The 23,453-nt window shown below is 48.8% G+C and overlaps 1 protein-coding gene across 6 annotated transcripts in view; it reads left to right on the forward strand.

Annotated features, from left to right (window-relative positions):
* B3GAT1 (beta-1,3-glucuronyltransferase 1) overlaps positions 1-23,453 on the forward strand; it is a 43,593-nt gene that overhangs the window by 12,381 nt on the left and 7,759 nt on the right. For 2 of the 6 annotated variants that reach the window (XM_030023020.1, XM_030023018.1), the window contains exons 2-5: positions 15,322-15,440; positions 15,596-15,742; positions 18,722-19,230; positions 21,879-22,175. In XM_030023020.1, coding sequence (XP_029878880.1) covers positions 15,437-15,440; positions 15,596-15,742; positions 18,722-19,230; positions 21,879-22,175 — 957 coding nt within the window. In that variant the 5' untranslated portion in view covers positions 15,322-15,436. Of the gene's footprint in view, positions 1-12,172; positions 12,793-15,321; positions 15,458-15,595; positions 15,743-18,721; positions 19,231-21,878; positions 22,176-23,453 lie in introns of those variants that run through there. The other 4 variants (XM_030023019.2, XM_030023021.1, XM_030023022.1 and 1 more) reach the window with 4 other exon arrangements.

Consider the following 23,453-nt stretch of genomic DNA (forward strand, 5'->3'; position numbering starts at 1 on the left):
GGGGGAGTCCAGCTTCTCAGGGAATGAGCAAAAGCCAGCAAGCGCTGGGGAGTGACATTACTCTGGCCACACGGGACCAGGCTAGATGATCTTCTATGATTATTCCATCTGAATCCCATAGACTGTGACACGGAGAGTAAACGTTGAGCTCTGCTGAGACACCGATGGTCCTGCAGTGCTTCTGGCTAGTGCATTCAAGTGAGCTTTTTCCAGCTTCAGCTCATGTCTTCCCCATCCAACCACAAAAACGTAGTGCCACCCTTGTACTGATGCAACAGTCCTATGGTAGGAATTAGTACTGTGGGAACCACTGTCCCAAGGCCTTCAGCCCATCCCTGCACAGGAGAAGTACATCAGAGTGCTGTACTTTTTTGGGTGCTCCAATGCAGGATTTTGGGCCTTTTTTGCAGTCTGCACTGACATGCTCTGCTCATTTTTAGAATGGCTGCGGATGCTCACAGTGCAACAAGAGATGCACTGAGCTTGCATGTTTTCTCCTGCCTCCTTCTGTCTGTGCCTGCCCAGCCAGCCTTGCCTGTCATCAGCAAAGGAGTAGCACCTATGGAAAGATTTTCTGTATGTGTAGATGAGGGGCAATGCTGAAAGAAATCATTCATATTGTCTCATTGAGCATAGGAGCCATCGTCCAGCCCAGGGCAGCTATTACACTGTCCTGAGCAGTCCAGCACTGCCACATTCAGATTGACTTGATGGAAGGGACTCATAACTGCTATTTTGTGTGAGCCCCTGTGTGCCTGCTGTAGCTAGATGCCTCCCTGGTACGTGAATAGCTCTGCAGGGGCCCATGACAACGTGCTACATAAGTCACTGTCCTCCTGTGGGCACCACAACACTTCCCATGCCCTCCTTGTCCTGCCATCCCTCTGTCCCTGTGGGGAACTGTAACTGCAAGCCCAAGGGAAAGGTTGGAGTTTGTGGAGTGTACAGGAGGTGAGCTATATTGTGCCGTAGCCATTAACGAGGTACATTAACCAGATGATGAGGGAGCGGCCTGACAGGGTTGTTAACTCCTGTCCCTCACCGTAACAAAGCTGTAAAACCCTCTGGAGGGATCAAAGCAAGAGCAGCATTGCACTCTTCTCGCTTCAGTCCAGGCTGAGAAAAGAGCATCTTTGCAGGAGGAATTTTGTTAGAGACTGGGTGCGGTACCTGGAACCTATTTTGGCTCATGAATAAGTTGATATTTCTTCTGAATAATAGATGCACATGATGGTTGCTGAGAGGCAGATCTGTGAGTAGGCTGGGTCTCTGAAGGAGGGAGTGAGACATATGGAGTAAGCTGCAGTCCTGTTCTGAACTGGGAGCTTGCTGGATGCTGTAAGCCTGGCAGGACTGTGCAGGGATGGCATTTGGATGGTAAACCCGCGTGACTGAGGCAGAGAGGGTGCATGTTTGGTCTTTTCACATCTCCCACAGTCAGTGTCTACCACTGCCTAGCTCAGGCTCTGGGGCTGAGGAAGATAAATATTCGTAATGATACCATTTATCTGCCTCTGTGAGGGGCTTGGTGTGACTGTGCGAAGGGGAGGAGAATGGTGCTTTGATTAAATCCTAGCACAGTTTATGGTGCGGGCCAGCAACCCATGACGTGTGTCTGCCAGGGCAAGTAGGCAGTTTTGGGACAGCACAAAGCAAGGCTGGACCCTGAGAGCTGTGGCTTTTTTTGGGAGGCAATGGCTGTGCTCAGATTAGCAGGATGCTTTAAGATGCTGCCTCACGCAGTGGTGCTGAGAGGCAGTCTCTTGCTTCCTTGAGAGACAGCTTTCACCTGACTTTCTAGTGGCACGTTTTGCTTCTAATTTGGGAGAGAGAAGTATAATCTGGCACAAGCCTGCCACCCTTGAAAGGCTGCCAGCCAGTTTATGGCACTCTGTCTGCATGCTCCCTACAGCCTTGGTGAGATACAGGAATATTCTATCCTTCCCATCCTCAGCTCTTGCAGTAACTGCAGGGATGCAATGCCCCAGGAGAGGCTGACTTTGGCTGTGGGGTTGTATGGACATTCAAAGGTTTATTCAGATGGGCTGTGATCCACTTGGATGAACGGCGGCTGGTTATGGAGATTAGAGCTACAGAAGTCACTACTAATGAATAATTCTTCCAGTGTCTGTCTTATAATAGTGGCACATCCACAAGGCATGACTCTAACATACTCATTTTCAGAGAGTGTGCAGCTCCTGGAATGACCTCCTGTGAGGGTTTGGAAGTATTTGTTTCTCTTTGTCAGTTAGATAAGCATCATTTCTGGCATGATTTTTACCAGGAAAAAATTGCAAGTGCTACAATTGGGAGCATTGAAAAGACTGGGTGGAATCTGAGTGGTAAGGATGGGGGCCAGGACAACTCTACCTGCGTGGGAAGCGGTTGGCGTGCATGTGAGGTGTCTGTACAGTGGTAGGCTCTTCGGGCAGTGGGAAGGATGCTGATAGATTCGTATGTGCTAGCTTGGCCTGAGCAGTGAGTTTCAGGCGCGGCAGGAGATTGTTAAAAGAGACTGTGAAGCAACGTGATGAGAGCTCAACTCATTCTTGGGTGGCTCAGTTTGAAGTCACATCTACCTTAGACAGGAGTTAGTTACTCTAAGTTATTAGTTACTTTAGCTCTGAAATTCTCCAAGTGCAAGCAGCCAGTATTCAGCCAAGAGTATTGTGAAGGGGGCCTGGCAGGCGTAACTGTGAATAAATTTACTTGAAGATGAATCCCTTGGCAGCAAGGTGGAGCTGTCTGGATCCTGGAGGTGTAGATACTATCTCTGCCTCGAGCCTGGCAGACTAGCCTCAGGAAGAAGCAAAAATGGCAATAAAAGGTGCCTTTCTATAAATAAAGGCCAAAGGACGGTAGGAGGGGGAGCTGCCAATTTCTGCCCTTTGTGGAGGAGTAACTATCCATGGCATTGTGAGAGTGCTGGGATTATTGTCACCATAATCATGCGAAGAGGTGCGGTGGTCAGGAAGACATTGCATGCTGTAAACGTATTGCTGCTGAATACCTTTGGGTTTTTGCAATAGCAAGACAGGTGTGTGGAACGGGTACTTTGACCTGTGGAGCAGGGGGACCTAAGCTGTCTCCTTGCCACTGCCCTGTCCCCTGGCTTTGGGAAATTTGACGGCTGTGAAGCCCCTGGTGGCAAAGGATTTGTTACAATCCTCTGAAGCTGTCACCCCACACATACACCTCCTTTCTTCCTCCAATTTATCTTTTAATAATGCTGCCAACATTATTTCTCATCGCTGTCTCGTGCACTCTGTGCTCTGCCTGGCAGTCCTTTTCGTCTCACCCAGGCATCTTGTACCATAACGCTCTAATGGGAAGAGACTCTGGCTGCTGAAGTTAATAACTTACCCGACAGCCTGAGTCATTCTTCTTACAGAGCAAACTGTGAACTATGCAACAATCCAATCCAGGGCTGAGACCCCAGTCTGTGGGGGGAAAGTGGTTGCAGAGTGGGCGAGTGTTTGCATTCAGGTTGGGATCAGCACATGCGCTCTTCTGCTGCTAACACTATGGTGCACTTTTGGCTTGTAAATCTTGGGATGCTTCCCAAAGTGGTGTAACATTGGGTAGATGTGGGAAAATGGAGGATCAGGGCATCCAGGGAAGCCTGTTCAAAAGGGAGCCTGCGGAGGAGGCAGAATGAAATGAGGTCTTCACTCTGCACTGAGAAAACCAGCACATTCAGAGAGACTGAAAGAGGAAATTCTCTTTTTTGTCAACATGACAGCAACTCGGAGGAGCAAGTGTGCCGAGATGTCCTCACAGACGTGCTGCATCCCCCATTTTCATAGCCTGCACTCTGCATTTGTCAGGAAGCCCCAGTTCCTCGAGCTGCAAAAAGGCTTTAGGGCCACATGCAGCACTGAGCCCTTCTGAGTGCAGGCAGCACTGATTTCTCCCTCTCTGTCTCAACCATCCTTACTGCGCTGGCTCATTATCAGCTGAGTCAAAGAGTTTAGTAACTCTTGTTTTTAAAGATTAGTCATCTGTAGGAATGACATTTGAAAGACTGACAGTTTCAATCAAATGACAAGGGCTGCTCTTGTGCTTGATGATATTTGTTTAATTAAAAAAAAGGTAAAATCAACCCAACTAATTAAGTGTTGTACCTTGAGATACAGCCTAGGAAAGTACAGATGTGGTCCTAGTCATGTGAGGAAGCTACCAGGCTGCCATCGCATGGGTTGGACAGGCCTGAAGGGAGTGTGATGGGTCTGTGCTGTAGCTCTGTTGATACTCTCCTTATCCTGTTCCCTCCTTGGGCAAGTGATGGCCTGCCTCTCTGTCCCTGCCATGCAAGGTTGGTGACAGTCATAATAATAACGATGTAATTTGCCTGGTTGATTTGAGATGCACTGTAATTACTGCATGATTACAATATTCTTAGAGCAGCCATTACAAAACCCTCCACTTTCTCAGAACTCCCCAAGGGCTTGTCTCAATCCTCACCTTGCAAGTAAAACCCTGGAAGGGAGTCTGTCTGTCCATGAGCTGTGTCTGCATCACTCTTTGTGTCAGATTACCCATGCATGCTTTTAGCCACTTGTAGGTTAGAGTTCCCTGATGCTGAGACACTCTGCATACCACAGGGAATATTTCCCTATGTCCCAACTAGTTTGGTGGCGGGATGGTGCTTGGCCAAGCAAGTCAAGCTTTTGCAAGTGATGAAGATGCTTTTGGAAATGGCAGGCGCTGGTGAGTGCTACTGGGGAGCTGGGCAGCAGGGGGAGGCACTTGTAGGTGCTTGTCTTTCTTGTGAGGACTTACTGGTTCACTGCTTTTTTGAGTTGGGCTGTGGAACTGTTGGCTTAATTCTGTCTCCAGCTTTTGTTTGGCTTCTCCATTTCTCTTTCATATGGAGAAGATCTGGGCTGGGTTTGGCCCTTGGGTGATTCTAAAATTAGGAGAAATGACCTTCCCCAGGCATGCACACCAAGCTGCCAGATTGGTGTGAGTTGCACTTCGCCAGCACCTCAGGCATCTGTGCTTGTGCCATTTCTGTATTTAGCCTGTGAGCTACATGAGCCTTGTGATTCCTGTCCAAAAGTAGGCAGCTATTTTCATCTCACCTCTAGAGCAAGCCGAGGTGCAGGTGAGCCAAAATAACTGAGCCATAAGGGAAGCCAGAGTCAGAACCAGGCTTAGATTAGACGCTGGACAAACTGGTAGATGTAGCCCTTGCCTAACCCACTAAGAGACAAAACTAAGAGCCAAATCCCACCTCCCTGGGCAATGCTGTAATAACTCTGGGTTTATTGGATTGGCATATGGGGGGTTTATGCTAGTAGAGGAAAAGAAATAATTTCTTTCCAAATGCCTCTCAAATGGAAGATGAGCCATGTTATTCTGACACGTCAAAGGTTCCGAGGCAGGCAAAAGCCTCCATGTTTGCTGTGGAGAAAGGAGGTGAGGGAAGAAGGATGAGTGTGTCACGGGAAGCCCTGTGTGCTTCCTTTCAGCAGGCACAGTAGGGTTAGGAGACCCTGCCGAATTTCAACAGGAACCAGAAATTGAAGGGAGATAATTTTAAAATGACCTTCCTGTTTCCAAGGAGAAAGTTGCGTAGGTTTGTGGCTGTGCTAATGGACTGCGGAACTGCAAGCGGCCATTGATTGTGTTGCAAGCTTCTGAATTATAGTTGGGCATTTGCTTTATCATCCCAGATCCCCCCCCCCTTCCCTTTCCACACTGTAGCATGAAAGAATCAATGTTAATCCCTCAGTCCCATTAGTGACTTTTGCAGAGGTCACAGGCTGTTAGACTCTCTATGCCCTGTTTGACCACCCAGCACTGAGCAGGGCTTAGGATTTGAGTCTCATCTTTTTAAGGAAATCATCTAATGGGGATGGGAGCTGGGGGTTTTCTCTGTAGGTTGGTGTAATGGTTTTGGCTATGATTTTTTGACCAACTGCTAACTAGGGAGCTGAGAGAGCTCTAAGTGCCATGCCGCATCTTTGCTAGATCTGTCCCACAAGGCCATAGGAGAGAAAAAGTGCAAGAAATACTTCTGTGGCTCAGTGAATGACCCTGTCCCTCCAAGCACTGCTGCTACAATGTAAATATATTTCTGCAGCATTGGGATATGCTATGATGCTGGAGGGTTTGTTGCTCAGGCAGCAGCTAAGAAGGATTCTTGAACAGGCTGCTTGAGTAAGGTGCAGCAGCTAACCTGGGAACCATGGCCCTGTTGCAGGCTTGTCTGCAGTGAAAAGGTAGTTTGCAATAAGGCAGAAATTTATATGTGAATTTATAGCCCAGGAGCTCTTCAGGTCAAATTACCTGCATGCCTGCTCTTAGTGCCTTTGAAATACAAAGCAGCTAATTCCAGGCTTCCACAGCTGCCTCGTGAGCAGCACGTGTTGGAAGTGGCATTGTGGGGAGGAGTGCGGAGGAGATGCCATGTGTGAATTCACAGCGTGCTGTGAGCACTCTGCCTCCCCTAAGCAGGAACAGCACCCACAGCAGTAGGTGCTCTTCGTTGCCTGTCCGGAGCACCTCTCAGCCTGGACATGTGCACACTATCAAGCAACTCTGACAACAGCTCCCGCAAAGCAGTTTTTACTTCAGTGGCGTCTTCAGGGACTTGTGCTTACAACAGCTGGTGTTTTCAAAAGTAATGGAGAATTTGGATGCCTGCATATTTTTTTTCCCCAGCCTTCAAAAAAACCACCTTTAAGATACTTGATGTTTGCTATTGAAAAAAAGAAAAATTATGCTTTTGAAAACTAAATCCCTTTTTAAGGTGTTTAGGGTGCCCGGTGGTGGCATGCTGCAGTGGGAGAGGGCTAGCTTGCTCACCAGGTCTGCAAGGCTTCTTTTTTCCCCCTTTTTTAATGCATTAGAATCAGGTTATTAATAACTCTTTTTAAATAGAGCAGGATTATTTTTTTTTTTTTCAGGGGTAGGGAAGAACTCAGTAATTAAAAGTAAGTGCTGATGGCTATGAAGCTGGGTCTCAGGTACGGAGCTGGTGAGCTGCCTTCCACCTGATGCTGAAACGTGTGTGCCACGTGCTGCATGCCCTGACCCGCAGCTGAGTGGGGCGGTGGGCCCTGCTGCGCTCCCCCCGGCCTCGTCTCCCCGGCGAGTCAAGAGGCAACAGTGTGTGGGAGATGAGCAGTCTCATCTCCAGGTCTGGAATTGGGAACATACTGCAGAGCCAGCTGGGAGATAAAATTAGAGCTTGTGGCTTGCTGGGCACAGCTCTTCATGTTTAATGGTCATATTTGTGAACTTTCCCAGGTGCCAGTGTAATGGGAGGCAGCCCCCAGCGTGTCCCGCCAGCCCAGGGTCCTAGATGCACCCACAGAATCCTACACCCTTAATTCAGACAGTATATAAAAGCCCGGGGCTTCTCTCAACCACTAACAACAAAAGCTATGAACTGTATGGTGGTGAGGTAATCCTTACTACAGCATTAGCAAGCGTCGCAGTCTTTCTTCTGACAGCCATGTCCCTTCTTTCATCACCCAACTGTGTCACACATGTTTAACTTGTGAGGCTTCCTTGGGTAGGGGGAGAAAGGCAAATCCACAGGGAGCCTGGTGTTAGCTTGACATGTTTGGCTCAATGATTCAGTCTTGCAGATCCTGAAACAGGGGCCTTCGCTGGCCTGCTGGTTGTAAAGGTGAGGCTTGGTCGTTATGGCCTGCCGCCTCTCTTACATGAGGCATCACGTGGAAGCGCGTGTCTTCAAACCCTTTGGACAAAGCATATGCAAAGCCTATTATGGAGCTGTGGAATTTAGTCCAATCATATTGAAATTGGGTCATCCTTTGTTAATGTCACTTTTTAAAATCTATGGAAGTCAGCAGTGCACAAAATATTCAGTGCAATGCAGACCACAGAGGTGGAAATAGAGAGTCTGGAAATATGTCTGTTTCTGATGGTGTTGACGTGGTCTTAGCTGAGCAAAGGGGATAACTCAAGGTATCGTTGTGTCACCAGTTCGAGAAGACTTGATGGAGAAGCCCTTAAATGAGCTAATTGCTGGAGCACTCTTTTCCCAGCACTCATTCAGCGTTCACCCACAAGCAACCTTAAAGAAAGTCAAACAGCTCTTCATGGGTGTCATCAGCATTTCCTCTAAGAAAACAACTCCCAGTTGTCTTTCTATTTTGGAAGTGGGCTGTAAGTCAAACAGCTTTTCATCTCGATAGAGATGCTTTTTAAAAACCATGTGTGAAGTGCAGCCGTTTATCAAAAAGTATTGGGTGCTGTAAACGCTTTCTCATCCAGGACCTGAGTCAACCCACAGCTTTCCTGGCTTGAGAGAAGGTCTGGACCAAGCGTTGCCAATCCTGACTGACAGACCAGTGCATCCTCTGAAAGCAGTAAGGGCAGCGCTGCCTCTGCAACAGACAGGATTACCTGTGTGGCCAGGCCAAGACTGATGAGACTCTCCCAAGCACCAAGGACCCACACCAGCCTTGCTACTTTCTGTTGCCAAGTCCATGACCCATTTTTTGCTTCTGCCTTGCTTATCACAAGAAGATTGCAAAGCCCAGGTTCAACCCTGTTCAAAAGCACTGTAATAAAAGGATACCTGCCCCTTCCAAGGCATTCCCCTGTGTGTCTTTGGAGCGATGAGGAAAGGAAGTGCAGTGACTGCAGCTAAGGATCTTCAAGAAATCCCAGACAGCACTTGGGCACTGTGGTTATGATTACAGTGTAAGAACCTGTACAAGAAAGCAAACACATTTAGAACAGCACATTAAATCTTTTAAGGATTTAACAGAAGATCTGCCTCGCTGTTGGAAGCAGTGAAATCTTGGGACTAGGCAGTGTCGTCAGCATAAGAGCAGTGCCATCACATGTCCTGTCCTGTTTCTAGTTCTGTCCATTTCTACCGGCATCTGCAGAGGTGGAGCAGCATGGGGGGAAGATTAATCTGGAGAAGAGAAAGTTTCTGATGCTTGTTAAAATTTGGCTGAAGCTCTGAAACTCAAGGGTTTATACGTTTTCCAAACTGGTGGGTGGTTCATTCTAATTCTGGATATGCAGTTTATTCACATGCACAACTAATCCTTTTTTGAATCCTGTTAAGTTCTTGTTCTTCTTAGTATCCTGTGGCAATAAGTTACAGAAGCTAATTGTACTTGTGTTGAGCTCTGTTGATCCATTTTGCTCATGCTTGCTTTAAATTTTAAGTGTTGTTCTGAGAAGCTTGGTTAATATTATTTTTTCCTGTGAGATAATCTATGTTCTTGATCCCATTTGTTGCAATAGGGCTCAAGGGCTCAGGACTGGAAGGGGAGCGTAGGTCAGGTTTTGCTTCAACTGTTGCAAGGTTGGGGAAATTCTGCAGTCTCTGTGCCTCAGTTTCTCTAACAGCTTGAAAAACACAAGGAGTGGCTGCTGTATATGTAGCCAAGGCAAGTGTAGTGACAGAACTAGGGTTTGCAGGTGAAGCTGGACAGTAGTATTGAGTGGAAAAACAGCCTCCTAAAACTAAGCTTCTTTTCCAGGCTTTTCCAATATTTCTGAATTTTCCTTTTTTTTGTGTTTAAAAAAAAAAAAAGAAAGAAAGAAACAGGAAGAACACATTATTTCTCTATTTTTGGCCACAGGAATTATTTTAATTTTTTAAAAGAAGGAAACAAATGCTGGCTGAAGGGATGATGCAAACCCCCACCCTCCATCACGGACTCAGTCTGCATTGGCTCAACATTTTTGATTCCCGTGGATGAATCCTAGCTGGCAGATTGGTAACGGTGGTCTGAAACATTTCTGAATCATTGTCACTCCCGTTCTTGACTTGCAATTCAAGCTTCGTGTTGTACAAATCAGTTCTAGCTCAAGGATGGTGCATTGCCCCTTGCAGCATCATGCAGCCTTCTGGGAGGGCTGGGCTGCAAAGCCTCTGTCCTTTTCTCCTGTAAATCAGGAGAATCTGAGGTTGAAGTTAGCACCCCTGATTAAATCCTCGAAGAACAAGCAATTCTGCGTGCTCATTACTCAGTTCTGGCTATGTTCTGCTTAATAACTAAACAGTAATTAGCTCCACAGTTTTGCTACTATACTTACAATCGCCCCCATTAAAGTTATGGGGGTTTTAGGCAGTAATGGCTTACAGAGTAATTAACGAGCAAGAGGCTTTTATTACTACCTTTATTTTTAGCCTGTGCTTTACAAGCCTTTTCTGCCAAATACCAAAATCTTAGACAGAGGCTTGTCGTGCCCATCCCCTGCCACGCAGTGTGGAGAGGAGCAGGGCTGCATACGGAGCACCCGGAGCCGGCCACCAGTGTGCCCGCATGTGGCCATGGGGAGCCCGGTGACAGAGCCCTTGTCCCCAGCGTCTGCTGTGCTGTGTGATTGCAAGGGAGAGTTGTAACTACCCTATGCCTCAGTTTCCTCATCTGAAAAATGGGCATGACGGTGCTGCGCTCACACGCCCGCAGTTGTTTTCTGTGCAAGACGACTGGCTCAGGCGTGTGAACTTGGATGTAAATTCGGAAGGGGTTTTGGGTCACAGGGGTTGTCGTCCAGGTGCTCAGTGGACTGACGTGGGCTGAGCGGAGGGATCAGCTCCGGCTTGTGCTGCTCCTGCATCATTTTTCAGCAGGGATCAGAACCAGTTGCTATTGCAAAGGTGAAAGAAACCCTGTGTTTAGGTTTAGGGGGTACTTTGCCCAGGGGGAAAAGCTATTAGTGAGAATATACTTTGTATCCTGAAGTATGAGTGTTTATTTTCTTTGTAAAGCTTTTGTTGTAGGATTTGGCTGTGTGTGTTTGTTATTTCCTAGCTGTTTTGTAATACAAGTAAGTGTTTGGTATGTTTGTTTGGGTTTTTTGTGTGTGTTTTTCTTACATCTAGACAATATTTTTACTCCAGTGACTTATGTGTATATACAAATTCAACTCAAGCAATTCTTTAGTTTAACATGTTCTAAATCACTTCTGTTCAATGTGGGAAAACCAAGGAGTAATGACGCTGGGGCTGATCAGCCCCAAAGGAAGAAAGAAGGTAAAACTCACTATAAACCAGATTGCAGATCAAATCAGTGTTTCCTATGGTAAGTGTCAGAGCTGATGCCAATTAACTTGATTTTAAAAAAGAACTTTCAGCATTTAATAATCCAGCACGTTACTAACACATGGCTCCAGGATTTATTAAAGCTTTTTTATTAGATGAGTGCCCTTTTAATATTGTCATGCCTTGACACCATTGCCCTCTGCCGGAGGATGTGAAATCTCTTTCACAATGTGGCATAGCCCTTCTGCTTGCAGCATGTCAAAATATATTTCTGCCAAGGAAAGTCTTTCCAAACTCTGCAAAACACCTTTGTTTTAGAACTATTTTAACCCCCAAATCGCTTACATTTGAGCTGGTGATTTGTATCTTTTCCCTGATTTTTCAAAACTGAAAACGGAAAGTATACTTTCTGTAGTGGAAAAGGGAGTTTGATCTTTTTAATTAATTCATGTTTAAATTTGTTCCTTCTCCTTCTTTTCCCTGTGGAGGAGGAGATAACAGAAGCCTAAAATTGACAATCTGAACAAAGCCAGGTTTTGTTTTGAACGTTTTCAGTGGGAAAAGGAGAGTGGTATTATGATGGGGCAGGGGTAGAGTGAATGCCGTGAAGAGGAGCATAATTTTCCCCAGACTAATTTTTGGCTAGCCTCACTTGTGCCATAAGCAGCAACAAAAAGCTTCATTTGGCTTTGGTAGCAAGGGATTTTTTGGATGCGGGGCAAGGCCTCTGTCTTGGGTTGTGAAGCTGTGACTTCTTTCACCAGCAATGTAAAATTGCAGGCGACCATGTATTTCCTAGCTGATGTTGTTCACAGGAGAAAGTGGGTTTCCCCTTTTGCAGCTTTAACATGTGACGGTGAGGTGGGAGCATGGCTTTGTTACACTGAGAACTGGTGTCACCCTGCACTGAGGCCCTCAATTGCATTAGCGTTTTGAGAGGGAACACACTTGCTTGAAATACTTCGTCTGGATCCAGATTTCATAGTGCTCACAGCAGCCCCAAGTGAATTCTTACGATGTCCTTCATTCAGGCTTCTCAGGGTCATCAATAAAATCAGATCGCTTCAGGAATTAACAGTGAGCAAATGTCTTTGCTGCAGAGCGGAGTACGTGGCACGCTGTGGGTGCCAACAGGCAGCTCGGGCTGCAGAAGCGTGGGTCAGCAACTCGGGGTCAGGCTGCGGTCTGCGGCTCCACGTTCTCCCCCAGCCGACCATCGCCATCTGCGATTCAGATCCATACTGGGGCCGTGTCCCTTTGGGCATGTGGAGCGCGGTGTATGTAGGGAAGGGAACATTAATTACAACCGCTGCGCACGGGGTATCTGATTCACATCTGCAGCCCACAATTGCCGATGGCGCAGAAGGAGCTCAGCGTTCAGCCAGCCCCAGAAGGACATGGGGAGGAAGCGTTCCCACGGCGGGGAGCGCCGTCCCCGGGAGCTCTCTGCTGCCAGCCCGAGCAGAGCTGCAAAGCAAAGCCGACAGCTCTCTCTGCTGGGGCACAAGTGGGCTGTGTTGGCCCTTGGCAGCTGGAGCACCAACGTGACAGATGATTGACCGGGGAGCTGCTAAATGCTCTGTAGCAAATTAAAAGGAATCGATGCTGAAGAGACCGATGCACAAATCGGTGGAGCCTGTTCATTTTCCCCTGTGTTGAGGCGCTGGAAATCAGAGTAGCAGCCCAGCCCAAAGGTGCCCATTCTCCATCACACGAAGCCCAGGGTCAGCCTGTCCTAAGGGAGGATGCTGACAATTTGAGTCCGGATTGGCAGGAGGCAAGGAAAAGGCATCTTTAAGGTAAGAGCACTGTATTCGGAGGAAGCTGCCCTTGACAAACGGGGCATTTGATGCATGCCAGCCCACTGTGGCGGTTTGCCAGATGCTGTGAATTGACTCTGAGTGGCTCTTTTAGCATGTCATTTCCTCCCACCCCCTCTCCAGTGACAGAGTCCTTTCCTTGGTGCATTTGCAGTGAAGGCACGTTACTAGGCAAGGTGTTCAGTCTTTTCAGAGCTGCCCCTTACGGCTCTGCTCTACAGGGACGCTCAAGGGACATGTTCTGGCTGTATTAGAGGATTCAAAGGATGCCAACGCTCAGCATCCTCTGTTCAGGCACTGACAGCAACTGCAGGGACAGCAAGGATGAGGCCAGATGCTCTTTCCTGAGGGCACTGTGTGCTTTGGCGGTGCTAGGCCAGCGGGATTTCTCTGGCTCTGAGAGCTGGACAGGGATGCAGCAGAAGGCTTATGTTTGCTGGAATCATTCCTCCTCTTCCTCCCCGGTTTATTTTGTTTGGATGAGGCTGCTTTCTCCAGTTCTGAAAAAAACAGGGACAAATCCACGTTGGTGGGAGATGCTTCCTTGAAAGTCTGCAGGGTGTCCGGCTGCACAGAGCATATCCTTGGGCTGTGAAAAGCTTTTTCCTGCTGGTTCCTCATACTTGACTGCAGGAAACCCTGCTTTCTGTAGAACCAGCTGTGTTCGGTGGTTGGTTTAGGAGTTTGTTGTCGTTTCCTCTGGAGACCCTTCCAGAAGACTAGCTCCCTCTTATCACCCTCACTAGCTGCAGCTTGCCCTGACCCACCACAACCTCCTTCCATACTGCTTGGCCCTTGTACTTCCTAAATGCAGTTTGCCAGCACATCTGCTGATTTCGTCCTCTGACAAGGGTCTCCTGAGTGAGGCTTTGCCTCTGTGCACGGTGCTGGAGGAGGGCGGGTGCACGTGAGGAGGATGGGTCCCCAGCTCTGTAGATGCTGGCACTGTGATCTCCGGCACAGGTTTTTGTACGGGAGGTGACAGGTCTCTCCCTGGTGAGAGAGCTCTGAGTGGGGAACTGGCTGTTTGCTGGAGTTGGCTGGAAATTTTTGGACAAGTTGCGTTTTTGTATGCGTGGAAAAAAAATGGATTCACTGAAACTTTTGTTGAGGGACATTTACATGTCCCTTTTAAGGATGAAGGCCAACCTGTGTTTTCCCTACCCCTTGTTTTCCCTGGTAAATTATTACCTCTGTGATTGAAGTGCTAATTTGGAAGAGCCAGGTTCTGTCCAGCAACTTGAATATCACTTGCTTGCACCTTAAAAGGACAACCCGTTGGTTCTTGGAGCCATTTCACTTCAAGTCTTCCACTGGGCTCAGTGCCGGAGGCTGACTGTACAGCCCAGTGGTCAAGGCATGGCCAAGGGAAATTCAGATCAATCCAAATGAGGCTAATCAGGGATTTGAACCTGGATCTCTCTATGAGAGATGGTTGCCCCATGCAACCAAGAAAAAGCAAGCTCCAAGGGTCTCAGGAAAAATATTTGCAAAGTAGCATTGTATCTACAGCCCAGGCTTGAGGAGCTCCCCTCTGATTTAAGGAGGGGATCTGATAGTTTCCAGGGCACTGCAGTGTCAGTGACTGACCAGCCAGCCAGCGGCTGTGCAGTGGGAGATCAGTGCTTTTTCCCAGAGCAGACTGCTCCCTGCCTTTGACTGCGGTATTCTCTGGGCTCTCCCTTATCTGCAATGCAGCCCTTTTAGCAGTGGGCTAATGCGTTCCCCCACATGGGAACAGTGGTACTAAACTGCTACCCATGTTTGCAAACTGTCCACCATGCGTGTCCCTGCTAAGTGATGTACTTTGCTTGCCAAGATACTCGGATAAAATACAGTCCGCTTAAATCTTGTATGTGCTCGTACTGAATCAAACTAAGCTATTGTGGCAGTTTAATATACTCCAGTCGCAACACCTCCGAGATGGAAGAAATGAACCTGAACAGGCCATTGGAAGCCTGAGTTAAAACGGGCTGCATCGAAGATGCCAGCGGGATGGCCTGAGCTGAGGAGATTACAATGACAGGCAAAACACAGCGTCACTAGCTTTGCTGGAGCTGTATTCCCAAGAGCATGGGCGCAGTCAGCCTGAGTGCTCTGCCTGGCGGAGGGAGAGGCTCTGGTGGGTCAGAGCACTTGCTGGTGTGTCAGGCGAGTAATGTGGTCATTATGGTCTGTGCTTCCTCCTAGGGGCTTGGGCCTAGCACGTGGCGTTGTGAGGCTTGGCTGGCTTGTGGATGAAGGGCCCTTTTCCGCTGGGGGATGGTTCAGACACTGCAGCACTGAGCAACTTCTGCTTGGCTGAAGCAAGGGCCTTGCTTGACAAGTGGATGCCAAGGAAAGCAAGGCTCTGGACACCCAGCAGTCATCTCTCCCTGGCGGGGTGGGACACAGTTCTGTTGCTTACTGCCCCAGTTTGGTTTGCTCTTCTTGAGGAGGATTTGTGAACTCTGTGGAGCAGCTCCCTAGTATTTTTCTCTGCCTACTCACCTTTGCTCTGTGTTGCAGGTTTCCTTCCAAATGAGTCCCTGAGGTTCCTGCTGGCAGCTCCAGCAGTGTCCTGTAGAAGTGCCCTCCTGCTCCTGGTCCCAGCAGCTGAGGCCCCTCCAAACCTGCTTCTGCAATGGGTGGGTTGTAAGCACTGGTAAGACCTACGAGTCGTGTCGCCTTTGCTGCTCTCTCCCTCTCTCGCGTTCTCTCTCTCTGTCCTTGTTCCTTCTTGCCCATTTATTTCTGTTCTCCATGTGCTCTGCTGTTCTGTCTCTGGGGTTTTCACTGTCAGGTAATGAGGAGCTGTGGGTCCAGTCAGTCTTGGAGATGCCGAAGAGACGAGACATCCTGGCTATCGTGCTGATAGTTCTGCCCTGGACACTACTAATCACCGTCTGGCACCAGAGCACCATTGCTCCACTGCTTGCAGTGCACAAGGGTGAGAGAAATCAAACCAGCCCATGCCAAGTCTGTGCATCCCTCCCTCGTCCTCATCTCCTCTCTCATTTCATTTCTCCATGGCAGCCATGCTCATCTCAGCTCCCAGTCCATGCTCATGCAGAAGCCTCCCCACTTCTGCTGTAGGAACAGCCCAGTGCTCATAGGGGTTCTTCAGAGACATCAAACTCCAAGCCATGGGATGTGCTTACTGCACTTGGAGAGCTCTTTATGGCTGTCCTGGTTTCAGCTGGGATAGAGTTAATTGTCTTCCTAGTAGCTGGTACGGTGCTATGTCGCCACAAGACAATGGCCTAAACCCAGAATCAGTCAGAGTACTGAAGGAGGACGTGTTTCTTTGTTCTGTGATGATCCATAAGAGAGGAGTCCCTTCCTGCTGGCCTTTGCAGCATTCTGCACACAACTTAGTCCAGCAGGAGAGCTACAAAAAAGAGAGCAAACAAAGCTGCCACTTGAGACAGCTGCTCTGGGAGACATGAGGCAAGGAGCATTTTTTAAGTGTCCTCAGGAAAGCAGCAAACTGGTGCTCTTGCACTTGAAGGAGAAGGCAAGAGCCAGCACGTCACCTGATTGTTTGGTGGAGTTACAGTGCTATGGGAGAGTCAGCTTCCACGCTACCTGTCACACAAAGCATTAAATAGAGCCCTGGCCAAAATCAGATGAGTGCAGGAAGTTCTGAGGAATCCTCTCTGGCCAGAAGGGTCCTAGTTTTTATCCTGCTCTTGGCATAGCAGCAATATCCAAGGGCTGTGAGAGCTCTTGGGGGCTGGAAGAAGCCACGCTGCCTACTAAGGTCTTCATTCTTGGTTCTGCCCTTCCGCTGAGCGCCAGAGCAGGCGGGTCAGCTCGGGGAGGCTTGTCAGTGGAGAAGAAGGCCAGCTCATTTTCCCTCTCTGGTCCCTGTCTCTGGGAGATTCTCTCCCCTTTTCATTTTATTGTTTGCGCCCATGCTCCACAGTTGCTTATCCTTTTGCTGAACAGTCTGATTGTGCAGTTTGAATTGTCAGAAGTTCAGAGTCTGTCCTGAGCAGCTTTACCTTTCCCCCTGGAGGACTGACAGCCACCCATGAGGCTTTGGGCAGTTCTTAAGAGAAAAATGTCTGTGATCCCCTCTGGAAGGTGGACAGTGTTTCAGAGGATGAGGGAACTACTGGGCTTTAAAACAGGACTTGAAAGACTACTGAGAATACACTGTCTGTATACCAGTTTGATTCAATGCCCTAAAAACTGGGAGCTGTTTTTTGTGAATGGCCACGGAGGCTGAAGTTACAGCACAGAGACTGCGCTGCTCTGACTCAGTCCTGAACTTACCGATGACCTTGGTAAGACACTTCCTCTGCCTCTGCTTCTCTGAGCCCCCAGTGGAAAATGAGTGGTGATAGAGACCAACCTGAAAGCTTTTGGGAGAAATCATTGTGTTCTTTTAATGCGTTTCTGAGATCCTTTGGTAGCAGGTGCTGAAAAAGGGATGTGCATCTCTACGCTAGCGAGCGCAGAATGGCAGCGCTTACACATGCCAGGATTTACAGCTGAGGGTTTGACCTGCAGGGGTTTGCAAACTGTCTCAAGCACCACTGTCCTGGCTAATTACATTCGTGTCTGTGTCCAATGCATTTTGCAGGTTTATTTTTTAATTGATTCCAGTGTTCTCTGCTTTCAGAGAGCTCTGCTATGTGATGCTGATGTCTTTTGCCTTATATAGGGCCTGATACCAACACGTGCGGTTACACCTTGTCCCTGTCCCCCCCACACCAGATATACACCCTCCCTCCGTCAATGCCATGGAGTACGAGGCCTTCATTTGGTTCAGGGCTGGTATCAAAGTCTATGGTGCTGGAAGAGTAGCATGCTACGAAAAAAACATAGGTAGTACCCTGCTGGGTCAGATCTAATGTCTGTCTGTTCCTGTTCTTTCTCATCTGAAGTTCCTGTTAGTAGCTGGTTTTGCAAAATCTGTGGCTCAAAGTAGTATGTGCCCACTAGAGAGCAGCTGGCTTATATCCTGAATGGAGGTGCCCCTTCATCTCTCCCAGTTCCTAACTGTAGACCATGGTATTCCTGCTGGTCTACAGTGGTACAGCAGTGTGAAAGTCACACCCTGGAAAAGTGACAAGTGCATGAACTTTTTTTTTTTCCTTGAGCTGATCATGAACAAGTCTCTCTTTGCAAGGATTTTATATGTGTGGATCAGTATATCCTATATATATGCCGTTCATTGTTCACATCAGCACTACTGAATGGGCTGTTATGTTCAGAGATTGGTAGGGTCTTTTTGAGGAGAGGTTAGTCAGAGGCAGGTGAAAGTCTCTGCAGGAGAAAGCCTACAGTTACAGGCTTTAATTTCTACTCTCCATTTCTGGATTGGAAGTGTGTCTTTCCCTGCGTCTCTGTGCCCCATCCCAAGCCTGTCAGGAGAGCAGTGGGGTACCGCAGTATCGTGGCCAGATGATGCTGTTGGGGGATCTTCACTGACTTGGTATTTTCCACCAGTTAGTTCCCTGCCTCCCAGTCCAGGTGCTCCAGTGCCTGAGTGCAGAGCCGTGAATCCTGTCCCGCTGAGCGTGGTGCCCAGAGCACTGGAGCTCTTCAAGAATGACAGACTGTCAATCCATGTTGCTATTTTCTTTATCTAGATCTAATTGCTGTACAAGCCTGTCTCTTCTGGGTGCTTTTTGAAGTTGCTTATCCTGAGCACTCAACTGCAGCATTGTCCAGGGCTCTCAGGCCTTGTTTGGAGCTAGTTTTCTAACAGCAGGAAATTCTTTTCTCATGTGTGTTTGTCCCTGATTCCTTTATTTATTTGTGTACTGATTTATTAAACCCTCCATCCGAGCTTGTTTCCTTTCCTCTGAAACCATAAGGGTGACCTGCTATTAGCAAGCAGCCTGCTGGCTCGGTCAGGGGGTATTGGAGGACTGAGTCCATGCAGCTTTTTCTTCTCTCTCATACCCTCGCTCAGATGATGGTGGTGATTCCCGGCGTGATCTCGCTGCAGGCTTGGACTCCAAGGAATACTGCTTGTCGGACCGGGACATTGTGGAGGTGGTGAGGACAGAATATGTTTATACCCGCCCACCCCCGTGGTCAGACACCCTTCCCACCATCCACGTCATTACACCCACCTACAGCCGGCCCGTACAGAAGGCAGAGCTGACGCGCCTGGCCAATACCCTCCTGCACGTGCCAAACCTGCACTGGATCCTGGTGGAGGACTCACAGCGGCGCACGCCTCTCATCACCCGGCTGCTGCGGGACACGGGGCTTAACTACACTCACCTCAATGTGGAGACACCCCGCAACTACAAGCTGCGGGGAGACATGAGGGATCCCCGCATCCCCCGGGGGACCATGCAGAGGAACCTTGCCCTGAGATGGCTGAGAGAGACCTTTAACAAAAATAACAGCCAGCCTGGGATTGTTTACTTTGCCGATGATGATAACACCTACAGCCTGGAGCTCTTTGAGGAGGTAAGACGCTGCTGGGGGGCTCCCAACTGACTGAACACAGCAGATAGGCATGTGGGGTGTAAAAGATGCTGTGTACTGAGCTGAGGAGATGCTGTGTACATCCTCTCCTGAGCTCTGGACCAGTCTTGTCTGTAGAACGGTCCCACTGCAGCTGTCCTGAAGTTTTCTCTGGGGCTTGGTTACTGCGCCGCAAAGTGTGTGTTTCCTAGAGCCAAAGGCATCCTGTGTGAAGTAACAGGAACCGCAGTTTATCCTGTGGCATGTGACCAGGAGGCACATAGTTTTTACTGTAAAGGAAGCTAACGAGGAGCTGCCTTCCCCTGTGGGGAGCCTTGTTAGGGTTGGAACATCACTTGCTGTCCAACGTGCCTGTGCAGAAGCACGTGCCTAGCTAAAGAAACCTTAGCCATCCTCCTTCCATGCCCCACCCTGGAGGAGATTCCCGGCTGATTCCAGATCTGATGTTACCCACCTTTCTTCTCCACCACTCCTATGTATTGCACTTGGCTGTCTGTTAATTCATGTTTGTTCTCGTTTGAGGAGTCCCTGGGGTTTCTCTTCCTTGCTTGCTGTTTGCATTTGTTTGCTCTCATCCCAGAGTGTCCGCTGGTTAAATACTATAGCTGTCAAGAGCCTGGCACCTGCTCTGCACAGATCCGCAGCTGAGGTAGCAGTGCCCTTTCAGAGTTACGCCTGAACGGTGTCAGCACAGTCATAGCACTCGCAGGACATCTTGTTCAGAGATGCTCTGTGCGGTTGCCTCTGGCTTGCTGCACATGCGAGGAGCATGCGTTTGTCAGTGCTTGCTTCTACTCCCAGAAAAGTGGTGCCCTTTGCGCGCTGCCTTGGAGAGGGCTCTCTCTCTGCCGGGAGACATGTGCAGCACTCCCCTCTGGAGCTCTCCCTCATGCAGCATCAGGGGATGGATGGTCTCCCAGGCTGTTGGAAGTAGGCAATGGGGCTGAGATCTCAGCCTGGAAGTTTGGGGCTCCAGGAGCTGTGATGGCAGGCTGAATTTCAGCATGTCCTGACAGCCTTATCAGGCTTGAGCCGGGGAAAATTCCCATGTGCTTTCCCACCTTTGCTGTTTGTTCCACTCCTACTGGGGCTCTAAATGAACTCCTGTGCCTTTCTCTGTCTGCAGGTATGCAGTGGTCTTACAGTGCCAGGTACACTGTACCTCACCTGGCTTCCAGCTCAGAAATTACTTGTTCCCTTGCTCTCCTGAGGCCGAGCTCTTGCAGCAAGGGACAAGAAAGGAGGATTGCCTCCTTCCCCACCAGTTGCCAGTTTTCATACCAGGGATCTCCTATTTATTCACTCCATATATGCCCCCTTCCCCTTCCCTGATGGCTTTCACTTGAGCTTGGATAGCCACAGGAGTGTACACGCTTTTAAAGCTGAAAGCAAATTCAGACTGAATGTCTTTCTTCCACAGTCCCCTTTGAGGCTTGCTCTGGCAGCATCTTGAGACAGACACTGCACATTAACAAAGTAGAAAGGGTTCCTTCGTTCACCCCTGTGCTTTGCTCGTAGAGGCTTCTGCTCTCTGATATGTAGCTGCAGTTAAGGTCACATGGAGCCAATGAAATGTGCTGTGAAATGCAGAAGACACGCACTATTGTTCCCTGTGGACAGGGCCTGCCGTTAGCATGTGTATAATGCAGAAGGGCAAGTGCCAGAGCTCTTCTGGTCTCGTTTGCAGTAATTAGCAGTGATGAGATTAGCTCTGGGAGATCCCTGATCTAAGAGACTAGGCTGAGAGCAGAACACGAGGCTGAGCCTGCCAGCATAGCAGGACAGGGCACTGGGGGGTGAGCGGGCAGACTAGCATTCAAAGCATCTGCATTGGCAAGAGCAGGCATCTGAAGCGTCCCGTGATGGCTCCTATCTATTTCTGTTGACTCGGCAGGGAGTAGAGGCATCCAGCATTGCTCCACTGGGTAGCAGGAGCAGCTACAGAGCACTGTCCCCTATGCTGGGAGTTTCTGGAGAGGCTGCGCATCTCAGCTGTCCCTGAGGTTGTGGGCTACAGCTGCAGTGCCTCATTCTAAAGATGCTTTTAGCCTTACTGAGGCTTATAGGCTGAGATTGCAGCTCAAACTCCTTCGCTTTCAGAGAAAGCACCTTTCTTCCTCGATATGCCATTCCTGCATTTCCAGGTGGCCTTGGACAAGGTGCTTTCCTCCTCTGTGTCCTGATTTCCCCAGCTGTCCATGTGGAGGACTGATGCCCAGCAGCTCTAAAGACCTTTGGACAAAAAACCACTCTTAAATCTCAGTTATATTTATTATTGGCAGCTTTGTTTTCAGTGCTGAACTCATGCTTGGTTCCGTGGCTATCCGTTACTATTGCTATTATTAGTTGCCACCTTCCAAAGCACTTTGCTTCTCCAGCTCCAGAATGTGCATCCTGGTACAGGTGAGTAATGAGCTCTGCGGCTTGGTCCAAGCCACAGAGGGTGCCTGCGAACCTAACCCAGGCTCTTAGCTCTAGGGTTTGTGCTGAAGCTCAGGGGCATTTGTTTCTTGCAGGACCGTGAACAAGGTGAAGTCGTTCTGCTGGCGTGCTGGTTTGTGTGTTGGAAGTCACGTGCAGCCGATCCTTCTGTGTGCACCCACCGTACTCTTCTCTTTCCTTACCTCCAGATGCGCAGCACCAGAAAGGTGTCAGTGTGGCCAGTAGCCTTCGTCGGTGGCTTGCGCTATGAGTCACCCAAAGTGAACGCTGCAGGGAAGGTCTATGGCTGGAAAACTGTGTTCGACCCCCATCGCCCCTTTGCTATAGACATGGCGGGGTTTGCTGTGAACCTCAGACTGATTCTCCAGCGATCTCAGGCTTACTTCAAACTGCGAGGAGTGAAGGGAGGCTACCAAGAGAGCAGCCTGCTCCGGGAACTAGTGACCTTGAATGACCTTGAGCCGAAAGCTGCCAATTGCACTAAGGTATGGTCTCTTCCTCATACATGGGTTGTAAGGATCCAGAGGTAGGAGAAAGTCTGTTCAGTCACTTGTCCTATGCGTTTGAAGAGAGCACATCCCCATTGCAAGGGAGCTGGGAATAGGCAATTATGTATTAAAATGCGTGGAGGGCAGTTACCTTTTTTGGTTGCAGGCTAATAGCAGTTGCCATAGGCCTTGAAATATGGACTCTTCTCTCCCCTGTGACTGTTCCTCTTTCTTATATTACCTCTAGAAAATATCCTTATTATTTTCAAGGTGGGCTTACCTGTGGCCTTGCTAATCCCCTGGATCAGGGAATTCCATAGGTGAAATGTATGTCGGTTGCTTTACATGAATTTCTGAGGGGGGCTTTTGAGTACTGGTACTCCTGTGATAAGCCAGCATCCTATGAGATTTGGCCCCCTGGAACCCATCCGAACTGTAACCCAGGAGTACAAGCCACGGTGTTTCCCGGCTGCTGGGAAAGACTGTTCACACAATCACTGCCTTACTGCGAAGTTGCCTTCTCCCTCTTGACATCTACGCAACATCGCTGTAGTTGTCCACAACAACCTGGATCTTTCTGTGCCAGAGATCACGTAGAAACGTTTTAATGCCTGGCATATTGCTCTGAGCTCTAGAAGGCTTCCGTAAAGCTTCACTCTGCGGGGGGGTTACTGCTATCAAGTGACTGCTAATTATTTGACTGTACACATTGCCTGGGAGCCACCAGGTCATGGAGCAGGACCGCTATGTGATAAATAATGTAGAAATTCAGAACGCGGTGATGGTTCTTGCCCTAAAGACTTCCCAGTCTAAGATGAGAGACAACAGATGGATATCTGTCTGGAATGACAGGGGAGCATGCGAGACACAATGAGACAATGCTGGTTAGTGTGACAGGCATCAATCACAGCACGTCAGCAATGGAGGTGCTGTCAAGTGCTTTTGAAAGCTTTGTGAGTGGGTCCACTGAGCATCGCAGGCATGGAGGGGGTCCCTCTGAGATCACAGACCCCTGTGTAGCACTTTCATGCCTTTGTCTGTAATAGGCACCACCCAGTCTGATTTAAGGAGTTTTTATTGTTTAATCGTCCCAGGAAGATTTTTCTTTTTTTACAAATGAGCTGTTACTGCCGACAGACCCAGAGTTGGACCCAAGTCTTCATCGCTTTTTGGGATAGGAAAAAATTTTGAGTAATAACCTTTGTCTTTGCTTTCCATCTGCACTGCTCCACCACCCACAGCCACGCTAAAACAAGGATCTCGATGTTCAGCAGT

Source organism: Aquila chrysaetos, chromosome 8, assembly GCF_900496995.4.
Source record: "Aquila chrysaetos chrysaetos chromosome 8, bAquChr1.4, whole genome shotgun sequence".
In the NCBI taxonomy this organism is placed as follows: domain Eukaryota; kingdom Metazoa; phylum Chordata; class Aves; order Accipitriformes; family Accipitridae; genus Aquila; species Aquila chrysaetos.